The sequence below is a fragment of the Mastomys coucha genome, unplaced genomic scaffold, assembly GCF_008632895.1.
Source record: "Mastomys coucha isolate ucsf_1 unplaced genomic scaffold, UCSF_Mcou_1 pScaffold5, whole genome shotgun sequence".
Taxonomy (NCBI): domain Eukaryota; kingdom Metazoa; phylum Chordata; class Mammalia; order Rodentia; family Muridae; genus Mastomys; species Mastomys coucha.
The window spans coordinates 114,696,021-114,710,336 of NW_022196911.1; the positions used below are offsets into that span (position 1 = coordinate 114,696,021).

Below are 14,316 nucleotides of genomic sequence, written 5' to 3' on the forward strand. Positions count from 1 at the left end.
CACGCCTTCAGCGGGTAGGCGGTAGAGTAGGACCCCATGCCCTCAGCGGGTAGGTGGTGAAGTCAGGACTCCATGCCCTCAGCGGGTAGGCGGTAGAGTAGGACCCCATGCCCTCAGCGGGTAGGTGGTGAAGTCAGGACCTACAGAGGGCAGCAGCAACCCTGAGGCTGCATTCTGTGGTGTCAGCTGGGAAGCTTAGCTCAGGCAGTAGGAGAGCTGTTCTGAGGCTCTGCTTTCTGGGAAACCGAAGGTAACCACTAATGCCTATCCTCTGCTGAGAGCTGTGGCAGCACAGCTGTAAACGCACCCTGGAACACATGCTCTCAGCCACAACCCAAGCCTCCTCGGTAGTGAGCTTCCCAAGCCCTCCAACCTGGATGTCAGCCAGCAGCTCCTGCTTCCTCCGCCGGATGTTCTCCAGTTCTTGACGCTCCTCTGCAGTCAGGTCACTGGGGACTGCAAAGACAGAAATGTCATGAAAGCACTCCTCCCACAGAATAACAAAGTCCCAAAGACTTACAGGTAAAATGTGACCACGAGAAGCCAGAAGCCAATTTGGAAATGATGTACTTCTGGGAACCACTTGGCAGGGTTATGAAGACAGGCAGGACCTGATGCCCTTAGAGCAGCTGAGCAAGGACAGTCACAAACAGAGAACAGGAGGGAGATGCCACCAGATGAACTACCACAGATGAGGAGAGTGACAGGCCTAGTCACCATCCGCCCCACCATTCCCCTGCCTTCCAGATGGGCAAGGACAGGCCTTCCCTGCTGGTCAAAGTGGAACTACATCCTCACGAGCCGTCTCCAGTGAACTGCAAAGCAACATGAGTGCCTTTGTGCCATTTTGGAGAAAAGTGGGTAAGAATTCCTCTCATACAGAGAAGAAAGTCTAGAAAGACACACAGCAACCTGAAAGCAACATTTAAGTCTAGGAGCTGGGATTATAAGATTCTCTTCAGCCTGGTTTGAATGTCCAGTGTGCGCCCACCATCAAACCATGCTCATCATGAATATTGCCACAGGCCCACATGACTGTCTTCATATTTGAGCACTCTGGCCACACGAGTAACAAACACTAGAATTAGCAAATGTCCTTGTCCCCATGTCTCCAGTTCCCACCCCCATGCAGACCCCAAGTCCCCACCACGGCAGACATACTACATTACCCATTCAGCCACATGCTGTTCAACTTCATGAGTGATCTGAGGAGGAAGTGGAATAGAGATGTATCCTTTTACCCTCAGGGGACACATTCCAAGAATGCCAGCAGACTTCTAGACCACTGAGAGAATGGTTGTCTCTACATGCACCTCCACATTAGATGACTTCTCTGTCTGGCCCAGGCACAATCCTACACCATAGCTAAACCTTTGACAGCCTGAGGAACAGCAGCAAAATGAGTTAAGATTCTGTTAGCATTACAGCTGGTCACAGGCAGAGAAAGGCAGAGCAGGACAGAATTAATCCTGTTACTCAGAATGGCATGGAAGTGAGGATTATGAATTGTTCGTTTCTGGAATTTTCCATTTAGATAATGTTGGGTAATGGTTGTAACTGAGGTACCTCAAGCCTGGCCTGGTGTTTAGTGGGCAAAGTGTTGGCTCCTGTCCCTCCTTGCACAGTATGGTGTGGGCCACCAACATCCTCAACCCGGACAGACAGCTTTCTTCTGTTCTTGAATCAAGGTTTGATGCCCAGCCCTTGGCGGCACTCACATTGGTAGCACACTGGAATGATGCAGTAAGGAGGACACTTAGCTGAGCCCACTGAGGAGGACTGCACCTGTTTACAGCACAAATGGACACACTGAGGGTCCAGAAAACACACTCATCTGGACAGGGCACAGCTTTGAGACTTGGAGGCAGAAGTTCACTTTAAAATAGCTGAGGATATCAGAATTTGACCTGATGCTTACAGGTCAGGTTAATCAGATCATCAATGAATCTCCATTTGAGCAGAGCAGAAACAAGACTAAATTCCTGGTCCTTACTACAAAGCAGATGGAAAGACAAACAACTTTCTCTCCAGACTGCCAACCTTTACACTTGAAGTTGCCTCCTGAACCCACCCTTCCTTTGCATGGGACTGTCAGGTCCATTATCTGCATTTCATATTCAAACTGTGCTTCTCCTGGTCTGCCAGCCTGATGATACTTTAAAAATAAGGAAGACACTCTGAAAATAAACAAACTCCTGTAGGCCTTTAGTAGCCAGGATCTCAGCTAGTCTCCAAGTGGAGAACGTGGGAAGTGGTGGTGCTGACAGGGAGAGCACAGGCCTTCTTGGGAGCCTTGGGTGCCACTGTATCTCTGCTACTGGGCTCTGTGTGCTGAAGAATGAGAACATACACTATACCCAAGTAAGGAAACAAGAGTGGACTAGCGCTGGTGAGCAAGCTACCTAGTGAAGAGCTGACCAGGCGGGATGGAGACCTTTGGGGATGACCTACCAGCTCCACCTAAGCAGATCCTGTCCTAAGACCCAACCTGCCCATCAAGCTTCCCGTTTACACTGACACCTACAAGGGAAAGAGTAAGCCCTAAACAAACAGACATTAGAGAGCAAAGAAAAACTGTTCTTCAGAAGACCCAGGCCCTTGAGGGGGAGGGGACTACAGAAAAAAACCATACTCTAAGAAATTAACCTCCGCCCCTTCAATCTTCCTATCTAAGTAAAAAATGTCAAGAAAGGACTAGGGCGGAAGAGACTTCTCGGAGGTGAAGAACACTGACTGACCTTCCAGAGGACCCAGGTTTGGTTCCTAGCATCCACACTCTGGATTAACCTTTTATGCATGCAGTATACTGACATATATGTAGGTGAAACACACAAACATGTAAAATAAAAACACAAAAGGAAGTAGAGGACAACATAAGCGGTAAAAGGAGCAACAGAAGCAAAGACCTGAACGTGAGCAGCCATCAGTTCATTGCATAGTAAACATTATAATCCTACAGAGAAGTCAACAGAAGCAAAGACCTCTACATGACAGAGAGTGGGGGGTTCATCAGCCCACAGTTGAAGAGATCCACACACTCCAGTGAAGACCGTGAAGGCCTTCAAGATTCTAAATGAAAATGACCCCAGCTAAGTGGGGGACAAGTCATCAGATGGCCAAGGAGCAGAGGGCCAGTTTTCTGGCCGCATGCTTTAAAGTGACTTCAAGAGGAGCACACTGTAGGACAAGGGACAGGGCCAACTCAGGAGCACGAGGATGGCGAACAACTCGGCTGGGGGTGGGGCAGAAAGCATGTGGAACAGGCTGGCATGCAAGCTGTGGACTGTAGGAAGGATACCCCAAAGAACAAAAGACTTCAAGGGAAAGAATAGGGTGTGCAACACACTCTATTATCCCAACACTCTTGAGGCCAAGGTGGGGGCAGCTTGAGCTTGGGGCCACCAAGGGCTATATAGTAAGACTGTCTTGGGGACACTGGGAACTGTGAGAATGGGAAGGTACCACTTCACTTTCTCTTAACAAAATGGAAAGTTCTTGCAAAATGAAGAAACAAACAAACTAATGCATCTCATCTCAAAGAATTCCTGGGAGGCAGAGTGAGAGGCCTGGGTACCAGTGCGCTGAGCAGCTACCTCAGCGTTTGCAGTCCTGTCCTGAACCACTTGCTGCTTGTTGGCTTTCAGAATCAGCCTGCTTGCAAAGCATAAAGTGCTCACCAAGGAGGAAGAACAGTTGTCACAGGCGACAACAGTACCATGGAGGTGTTAGGATGGGGTCACCCGACAGGCAGAGTCCCATGGCAGAGGTAGGAGGACAAAGGAAGCAAGAGCCTGGGTGAGATCAGGGGGAAGTCCACAGTGTAGACACACTCCCAGGACTTGCAAGGTCAAAACAAAAGAACTCAAAGGCATAGCCACCCTCAGCAGAAGAGCAGGCGAGCTGAAGCCCCTGCCCGCCACAGAGGAAGCCAGCCGTTCAGTCCTGGCTCTGACACAGTCACCAGCCACTGAAGACCCAGGCACCAACACTGAGAAGCTCAGGGCTGCGGCTGCGGCTGCCATGGGGAACAGTCTGGGGCTACCGTGAACACTCAGCTGTCTGACTCGCTAACAGGGCTTCCAGGGAAACAGCCCTGTGCTCCTGCAGCCAGACACTCACGCCTTCTAGCCAGTTTGCAGCTATAACAGAGATGTTAAAAATAAACACAAGAACCGGGACATTTGTTCTTATTTATTTTGATCTAGTCTCTCGACACTAACTGTATGATCTTTAAGTTACTTCTGAAATACTCGATAACCTGAAGTCAATACTTCTTCCATTTGGTTCAAAGAAGAATTAAGAATTTAGGCCAAGCAGTTGTGACGCACGTCTTTAATCCCAGCACTTGGGAGGCAGAGACAGGTGGATTTCTGAGTTCGAGGCCAGCCTGGTCTACAGAGTGAGTTCCAGGACAGCCAGAGCTACACAGAGAAACCCTGTCTTGAAGAAAAACAAAACCAAACAACAACAACAACAACAACAACAAAAAGAATCTCAATCTCTTTTTATTCTCCTGAACTTTTGCTCTATGATGAGGGAAATCTAACATTTTAAAGAGTACTTTTCTCTACAGAAACTCAACCAACACAACACCAAACCTTGCCAACGCAACACCAAACCTTGCCAACGCAACACCAAACCTTGCCAACACAACACCAAACCTTCAGTTCAAGCCTGTGTGGCAGAGGAAAACATCTCAACAGTTGCTTCCTTTAACCCAAAGAACCTAAAGACTGCCTGGGTGCTGGAGCTGTGACCTGGGTGCTGGAGCTGTGACCTGGGTGCTGGGCTGTGACCTGGGTGCTGGGCTGTGACCTGGGTGCTGGGCTGTGACCTGGGTGCTGGGCTGTGACGGTTCCTAGGACCTGGGCTGAAGACACAGATATTATGAAGAGCAGGACCATGCTGGGGAAGAGACAGAACTTGGCATTGGGTAACCTGGCCTACTGGACCCAGGGGAGGGAAGGCACCAGCTCGAAAGGCTATCAAACCCAGTGGACAGCCAGGGTTAACTGCATCAGAACATTCTCTGACAGACCAGATGGCAGAACAACAAACAACCCCCCCTCCCCCACTGCCACGTGCTCCAGCCACGCTTCTGAGCCAGGAGGCAGCTAACCCCTTCTCTAAGGAAAGGCCGCTGTGCCATGCGGTGTGGGGCAGCGGGTTGTATGGTGAGTCTGAGCATAATGCCTGCAGCCAGGTAGAGGAGCCCTTCTGTCCTTCAGTGCCTATGCGGGAGAGCAGGAACCCGTGCTCTAAGGTTAATGTGTAAGGTGTCCAACCGGCAGGCAGCAGGAACGGCCAGCGCTGGTCTCCTCGCCATCCTTTCCCAGGTTCCAATTTAATGAAGGGGATTAAAGTGGCCAAACAACAAGGAGTCATTGTGCCCAGTTGTAAATGCAGAAGCCACACAAGGGAAGCTTTCATTTATTTGTTTAAATGCTGCTTTGCAGATTTTAACTGTAGGCAGAAACCTAGAGCTAAAACATGGTCCAGCCAGCACATACAAAGGAGGACTGTCTTAAAGGGACGGTGCCTTCTTTTCAAGCCAAGGAGCAGAAAATGTGCACAGGATGGCAGGCAGCAGTCTAAAGCCTGCAGCCCCTGCTTTGTCCCATGACAGCTGCCCTGAGGTCCCATGGCAGATGAAACCCTTTGACATCAGGTTTATTCAGCAGCCACTGCTCAAATGCAGGGCACTCACCCAGCCCTAGTGCATGCTGTGAAACCACAGGGGTCCAGCCATACTTTGGAACTCAGATTTTCTTCTTGCTTCTTGAGGCCATCTTGCTCCCCACCAAAAAACACCCAGAAAACAAAAAACAACCAAAAAACAAAAACCAAACAAAACAAAAAAACTAACAACAACAACCAAAACCCTGCCTGGCTTGAAAATATACTACCTGCCTTGTCTTTTTCCTACCTTAATTATTAACCAGCACCCACAGAGCCCCCGCCTCTCACTGGATAAGAGGGTCTACATTTAATGCAGTACTATAGGGAGATGTTGAAGAGTGACCAAGTGCGTCTTCTCCTCCCTGGAAGCTGATACACATACAAAGCATAGCTACCATGGGGAGGGCTCCAACCCTGGCCTAAGGGCTCCTCCATATTTCCAAACACAGCCCTCCTGCTAAGACACCCTTCCTTACCCTGGACCTGGACAGAGTTTCCTGAACACTGAACATGTGTATGGATATTTCCTTTCTCTCCTTCCACCCTTTTCCCCGCCTCTGGCTCACCTCAGGTAAACCTAGCACAGCCCAGAATGGCAGAGGTAGTAAGAGGAAGCCAAGTTTCCCCACACCTCCACAGAGCTGGCACCCACTCTGAGAGGACACTTACTGTCCTTGTTCCAAGAGCACAGATACAAAAGCTGCTATTGGAACTTCAGGGCCCACAGTGTGAAGGCCACCACCACAGTGCCAGGCACCAACCCATCAACTGTCTGCCTTGCAGTGGACCTGCCCAATGTGACTTTAGCAACAAGGCCAGGATCTGTCCCCTCCAGGGGCCTGTATCACATTGTCTCCCAGGAAATCCCAGTGACTTACACTTTGAAAAACTTTAAACTACTAGAAAGACCTTGGATGTTTGCAACCACACTTGTTGCACAGCAGCTGTTTCCTCTCTGCCCATCACACGCAGGAAAGGAGACAGGATAGCTTGCTCAGTGTCCTGAGCCTCATCCCTTCACCTGCAGATCCAGCTCACTCTCCTCCTCTTCCGCCTACCCAGCACAGATGCTCACCCAACTTACAGCCACTGCTGCAGATGCCCACCCAACCTACAGCCACTGCTGCCTCCGAGCAGGGTAGCAGACTCCTTCCTGGATGTGCAGCAGTCCCAGAAGAGACCTTGAGGCCATGCACAACTTTAGGAGGGCATGTTAATGGGGGTTATGTCTATAGGACACTGTACCCAGCTGTGGGACTGGCCAGGGCTGCTGGGGTACAATCACCTACAGTCCATACTCAGTAGTTGTGGGACTGGGTAAGCTATCTCATCAGGATATGCCCCTCCATGAACAATAAGCTGGCAGGCTGCTTCCAGAAAGAACACTCTGAAGTAGAGCATGGCTCTTACATCAGAGAAGGGAGAGAGTGACAGCCACACAGCCTGCACCTTGTATTAAGTCAGACACTGTAGGGAAGGAGGTCAGGACAGGAAGGGCCGGCAGAGAAGCCAGCAACTGCAGATTCACAGACAGGACCAAGTTCTTACTGGCAAGGAGAGTCTGTCTTCCCTCACTCCGAACTCTCCGTTCACAAGTGATGGGACTGAGTCACTGAGGAGGACTCAGGGTGCAGCCTTCCTTCCAAGCATCTTGCAGATAAGAGCAAAAGATGAAAACCCAAAGCTTGATGCTCCAGGCCACACGAGACAGACGCTGTTCCCAGGTTTTAGGACAGTCACCAGAATCCAGGATGAGGGAAGGTGACACAGGACGGGGTGTGACCACAGTCAGAGACCCAGTGATGCGCTTGCTGCCAGCAGTGTGCCACATTCCCACCCCACTGTTACAGAATCTGTCACTTCTGGAGAATCAATTCCATTTCCTTCCTATTGAGTCAAAGCCTTCCAAGTCCTTTCTAAAACTGAATCCACTCTCAGGGGGTTGTAAAGAAGATGGTTCCGATGCCCTGCAGTCCAGGATGAACCTGAAGATGCTCAGTGACATGGCCAGTGACAAGATAAGCATTGTGGAGTTCCCCTTACTCAGGGGTCCTTGGGTCACACTCAGGGGGGGCGTAGGTGGAGTTTCCCTTACTCAGGGGTCCTTGGGTCACACTGGGGGGGGTAGGTGGAGTTTCCCTTACTCAGGGGTCCTTGGGTCACACTGGGGGGGGTAGGTGGAGTTTCCCTTACTCAGGGGTCCTTGGGTCACACTGGGGGGGGTAGGTGGAGTTTCCCTTACTCAGGGGTCCTTGGGTCACACTTGGGGGCGGGGGGAAGGTTTTGGGATGTGAGGGTGGTTGAGGAGATCAGTAGGGATGGAGTGGCAATTGTTTATGGTTCAACAGATCTGGGGATATGAACATCACTATTTAAATATGTTCAACACCATTAACTACTTCAAATGGCAAAAATGGTAAGTTTTATGTTATATGGATTTTGCCATAATTAAAAATAAACAGAAATTTTACTGGTAATATTCTAACCTCTTGATTCCACTTCAGATCCTTTTTACTATCGTTTTTACTGGCCCTTGAAAAAGTACTTTTTCTTACTACCTCCCGCAGGATAAGAGTTTTAAAGAAATCCACACACTCACTGGACCAAAGCCTGTTAGATTCTTATGCAGAAAGCACAAATGATCCTCCACACAGATGTGGTGGGCAAACTGCCAAAGTGGAGGTTTATATACTCTAGTTTACATTCTTCAAGACAAACCCACCCAGGCCAGGCCTCTGCTACAAGTAAATCCATTAAAGACTTTGAATTTTGAGAGAAGACTGCTCCTTTGCCCAAGGCTTCGGGACAGTCCTCTGATGAACACCTGCCCTGGGACAGGAGGGAGTGGGCAGGGAGTCGGGAACCAGCCAGGAGCTCACTGACCTTTCCTCAGTCCCCTACCCCTACCCCCACCCCATTTCCTCACATGTAGACATGGATTAGGAGTGTGACTTTTAAAATCTTCAAGAACGTATTTTACTATCATTTAAAGAATCAACACGATTTATTGAATAAACGCTAGGACTCAAAGCTGAGTTTGCTACAATTTAAGCAGCTCAGTAAAGAGAAATGAGGTCAAAGTTCAAGGCAGTGAGAGGAACTGAGTCATCAAATTTCATCTGGTTTTATTTATTAAAACAAGCAGGGGCTATCCTCACCGCTGAGAGACCCTAACCCTTCTTTAACACCCGGCACGGTGACACAGCCAGCAGGCACAGCAGCTTCTCTTCAGCACCAAGCTTCCAGCATTCTCTATGCAGGACAAAGCTGGACCCCCCACCCCCGCCCCCCCACCCCCCACCCCCCCTTGAGGAGGAACCTCTGGAGCCCTTCTGAGACAGCACTGTGTCCTTAGCTCTTGGGGCAGGTGGAGAGTTCCCGATACCAGAAGCTCTGGTCATTCAGCTCACCCTCCTCTGGGGGTCAGAGGACACTGAGTCTTTTGGGTGAAGCACTACCATTCTGGTGGTGCCTGCCAGCTGCAGTAACCCAGCACACTGCACAGCTGGCCACCACACCCCCTTGTATCTCAAACAGAAGCGGGGGGGGGGGGCGGGGGGGGTTGTGTTCAGAAGTCACTTCTCTGTCACTTTACCTCCTCCCTAAAGATCCTTTGCACAACAGTCCTTTACACACATTGAATTTTTCTGCACACTTAAACCTTCCTTCTGTCTAGCACCTGGAAAGGATCTTGCGTCTTTGTGCGCACTGCTAGAACCTTGGATCCTCCTGCCCAGGAAAGTCCAAAGGCCCAGAGTCAGCAAAAACCCCAAGTGGTCGGCAGATCCAGAGGGGAGAGCCTGGCTGGAAATCTGCCCTGTGGCTTTCTGCTACCCTATTTTTAACCTACCCAAATTCAGAACTGGGAATTGGTTATTGGCTTGCTCTTCAGTCTCAGGACAAGAAGAAACAACAAATGACTGAGTACCTATCCAGAAGCACAGTGGAAAATCCCTGAGAGGAGAGAGCAAAGGATGAAAACCCAAGGACAGACATGTAGAATCAGCAGAGCGTGTCAGCTCCTGCTGCCTGCTGCAAGATATGGGGTGCAGGGTGGGAGAGGCTGCATCTAGGCAGAACAAGGGAGAGCTGCAGTCCCGCTCCATGCGCCATCCACCAGGCTCTTACCGGCGGCGTGTCCCCTCTCCTGTAGCCCCAGTGTCCTGTCAAGCTCTGGGCAGCAACATCAAAGCCTCAGCTGATCTGCAGTTCTCCGTGTCAGAGGCCATGGTGGATCTGTACAGCAATCCCACAGGCCCAGGCTCCCCGGAGCTCTCCCAGCTCTGGGTGCAGGGAGAGCTGGAGCCAGGACAGCATTTGTGTGCCAGCACACAAGGGCAGGGGAGGAGGCGTCCAGAGGAGACAAAAGCCGAATGGCCAAACAGCGGGCGGGAGTGAGCAGAGCCTGGTGGGGAAGGCTGGCACAGCCCCGGGGATGGGGATGGTGCGCGGAGCTGCAGCAGCAGCTGACACTCGGTGTGCGAGGCTCCTCTCCTAGCAGGCTCATTTCCATGAATGTAATCACACCGCCCCTCCTACTACCCTCTTCCTGGCCTCCTGGGGGAGGGGAGGCACTGCTAGCATTTGCTCATAGGCTGTGCCTGCTTTCTTCTTCCCTTTAGAAGCAAGGCTTGATGGCTGCTCTCTCCAGGAAGAGGGTAACCCTTACTTAAGATGTCTTCTCAAACAAGAGACTAGATCGAGGTCAAACATATTATCTACGTCGGCATAACCTCAGTCCTTGTGCCAGTCCTACATCAACCAGCCTGCTCTCCCACACACACCATCTGGGAGGGTCTTAGGAGGCAGCATCCCACAAGACCCACCCCCGGAGAATCTCCTCCCTCAGCCACCTCCTCATAGGATACTGCAGTCTTTTTATCTTCTGTTGTGCATGTAAGCTGGTACCCATGTGTTCTTCACCAGAGATGAACCGTGCTTGCTAAGTGTGCTGGGGAGCAGGGCAGGGCTGGGCACACTACTTCTGGGGTGACTGTGCAGGATGGCTGGTGACCAGAGACACGGCTACATCCTAGGCACAAGCAGTGTCTCTTGATTCTTCAAGGACTGTGAGGGCCATAGGATACCTCTCAGGCAAGCCAACTGGGACCCCAGGGTCCAGGACATAGATTTCACAGGTCCAGGTGTGATACTGAAGGGCTGCAAGGTGACTGACTGCTGACACACCAAGAAGCACTGCCTGAGCCTATGAAAGGAAGAGGTGGCTCTTTAAACAAGTACCAAATAAGCAAGGAGAGAAAACAGAAAATGCATCGCTGAACTAAGCCAGAGTTCTTCGTTCTGAGTGACTGCTGTGGCCATTTAGAGCACATGGCTCAGTGGTGGGGACTCATTCCTGTGTGCTTCTGGGGTACTGAGGCAACCGGGGGAGACAAAAGCTGAAACCAAGAGCAAGAGCAGGCACCTTCTTCTCACTGGGTGCCACAGCCAGCCTCTCTCAGTCAGGCGTGACTACCAAAATGTCTCTAGACACCACTGAGTCCCTGGAACAACCCTGCTTCATAACCACGACTCCAGATACATAACAAAGGGGATCCCCAGCCCAGGCCTCTTTTCGTTGTAGCCCACTGCATTAGGGACCACTGTTGAGGTCACCCTTCTTTTCACAGCTGCCCATGATCTCCAGTTTCAGGGTTCAGCCCAGCTGGAGAATGTGGTCAGAATGTGACAGGCACCCTCATCATGGCACTGTTCCCAGACTGGACTCAAACACTGTGCTCGCCATCCAGCCCAAGTCTTCTAAAAACAGCCATGACAACACGACCAGCTAGTGCCAAGATGGTAGTACTTGTCTGAAAGAATCCTAAAATCACTTATAAAATTCCTGCCTTAAGCTGCAAAAACCTTCAAGTTTTCAATGAAATGAGGGCAGAGAATCCTGCTGGATGCATTAATCAGTCTCCTATCTCCCTGCCTCTCATGCCTGGAGATTCCACCCTTTCTACTCTGTCATATCTGATGGGTACAGGCTTCCTTGTTTCCTCTTGTTTGGAGGCTCATCCATACACTGTGCATGCCCACTTCTTCCAGGGAGACTCCCTGATTATCTGAGCCACCGCCTTGCTAGCCCACATGTATTAGCATCACCTGATAATCTCAGCTCAGTGTTTGCAGGTCTGTTTGCACCACAAAAGGTAGTCTCTCACATGGTCACCTTCAGGTGGTACCTCACCCTGAACATTTCTGGAGTTCTTGTCATAGTCCTAAGGGTGACCTGCTGAATCTTTTTTTTTTCCAGCCCAGGTCCTTTATTTCTTTTTTGAACATTGGGCCATGAATTCATATGGAATGGGCGCCAACAGCTCAGGCCCTTTTCCGCTGGTCCTCACAAAGTGCGCTTCTCTGGGTGGAGCAGGCTGGCACTTCAGCTGAACCCAGGTGCCCTTCTCTTTGGCTTCCTTTTTCTCCTGGTCGTTCTCCTTCACCCGCTTCAGGAAGCTGGCTCTGCTCTTAGAGTGCTTGATGTGCTCAATCCACACATTGGTCTCTTGGCCAGAATCTTGCCCTCAACTTGCTTGTTTACAATGATACCCACGGCATGCCAGTGACATTGTAGACTCTTCAGTTCTGCTGTGGTAACAGCTATGGGGCATTCCAATTTGAAGAGTGCCCATTCCTTTGATGTCTACAACATCACCCTTCTTGTAGATTCCCATGTATGTGGCCAAAGGAACAACTCCACGCTTCCTAAAGACCTAGAGAACATGTACTGGAGCCTCTTCTCTCTCTCTTTGTGTTCATCATTTTGGTGAGTTACTGGAAGATGGCTGTCACGGCCATGACAGTGCTGACTCTTAAGTATACACACACTCCAGAGACTGAAAGACCCCAGCAGGTGAGCCCTGACCTATCTGCCTCTCCCACATACACCAGCGATCATACACATAATGTGCAATGTTGGCATGAGTCTCCCAGAGGTAGCCACTTACAATATGCATACTGAGTGGATCTTCTGCCCGCGAACTGGTCACCTTAAGCTAAAACCCATGAGAAATGAAGCTTGTTGTGAACACAGTTCTAGGAGTAAACAGTAAAGTACAGGGAGCCAGCACACCAAAAGTTAGGGAAAGGCTACAAACCAAGTCCCTCCCATACCTAAAGAAAAAAAGATGCTAAAATAAATCAATGTACAACCAAGTTTATGAAGACATAGTGGTCAGGAAAAAACCCAAGGGGAAAAACCTGCTCACAAAATAGGAATCCCACCAGAGAAAATGGAAGTTTTTAGGAGTCACTTTCTTAGATTAATAATTTAACACATCAATCAGAGACCTATGAGTGACCCTGGAAGATACGGAGCTGATAAGACGAGTTCCACCCTCAAACAGCTCAGCCGTTGCCACTTCTCTTACAATAAGGACAGACAGTATACAGTGCACTATAAAGGGGCTATGGGCGGACGACAGAGAACAGTGGAACACATTTGTCTAAACTGTGGCATCTACACAAGAGCCAAGATTGATGTTAAGCTGTAGGGTTCACCAGGAAGGAAGGAAGGAGTGTCCCAACTGGGAGGGAGAACAGAGGCGGAAGGGTGGCCCAAATGGGAGAAGTCTGGAAGGGAAGCCGGAGTGGGGCTGGTGTCTCTGACTCCAACGCAAACAGTTGGTTCCACTGTTGCTGAGCTGAGACAAAGAAAGAAACACTCCAGGAGAGCAAAAGCAGCAAGGAGGTGCCTGGGGGAAGGGCTTGGAGGCCTTCCATTTGGAGGAGTGGAGGACAGGGACTGAGGTTAAAACTCCAGTGAAGAGAAAGTGCGTCCTCTTGTACTGGTGCCCGTACTCATCCTTACCTGATACACACACACACACACACACACACACACACACACACACACACACACACACGCACGCACTAACCCCATCCCTCTCTCCTGTCTCAGGCACATAGTCTGCTGGAGCAGAGAAGCCTGGGACAAGAGTGAGCTCTGGGCTCAGCAGCCACCATCTACAGGGTCAGGGGTCAGATGCGAGCACCTTCTCCATGTTTATACCTAATACACATTGGAGGGAGGAACTTGGAAACAACGTAAGCAGCTTGGATGGCCTCCAAAAAAAATTAAAAGAGTGCAAGGTGAATGGACACCATCTTGATTTATGTGGTAACTTCTGATGGGAAACGCACAGATCAAGGATACCATTAGTGGTACCCTCAGCTTCCTGCAGGTTCTCTCTACACACAAGACACTACAGAGACACAGGGGACACAAAGTCTCTGCCCAGTCACAACCCTCAATCTCCTGATACTGGAGATTCTGAAATTCTTTATACTTAAAAATGTTTTGTGATGCTTTAGTACAAACAGAAACAATGAGATGCTTTTACTTTTCTTTTCTTTTCTTTTTTAGGTTTATTATTTTATATATGTGAGTATACTGTTGCTGTCTTCAGACACACCAGATGAGGGCATCAGATCCCATTATAGCTGGGTGGTGGTGGCACACGCTTTTAATCCCAGCACTTGGGAGGCAGAGGCAGGCGGATTTGTGAATTCGAGGCCAGCCTGGTCTACAGAGTGAGTTCCAGGACAGCCAGGGCCATGCAGAGAAACCCTGTCGAAGAAGGAGAAGGAGGAGAAGAAAGAGAAGAAGGAGAAGGAGACGGAGACGGAGAAGGA

At 50.0% G+C, this 14,316-nt stretch overlaps 1 protein-coding gene across 3 annotated transcripts in view; it reads right to left on the bottom strand.

Annotated features, from left to right (window-relative positions):
- Cyth1 (cytohesin 1) overlaps window positions 1-14,316 on the bottom strand; it is a 90,904-nt gene that overhangs the window by 31,403 nt on the left and 45,185 nt on the right. For 2 of the 3 annotated variants that reach the window (XM_031355002.1, XM_031355001.1), the window contains exon 2: window positions 374-456. In XM_031355002.1, coding sequence (XP_031210862.1) covers window positions 374-456 — 83 coding nt within the window. Of the gene's footprint in view, window positions 1-373; window positions 457-9,807; window positions 10,484-14,316 lie in introns of those variants that run through there. The other variant, XM_031355003.1, reaches the window with a different exon arrangement.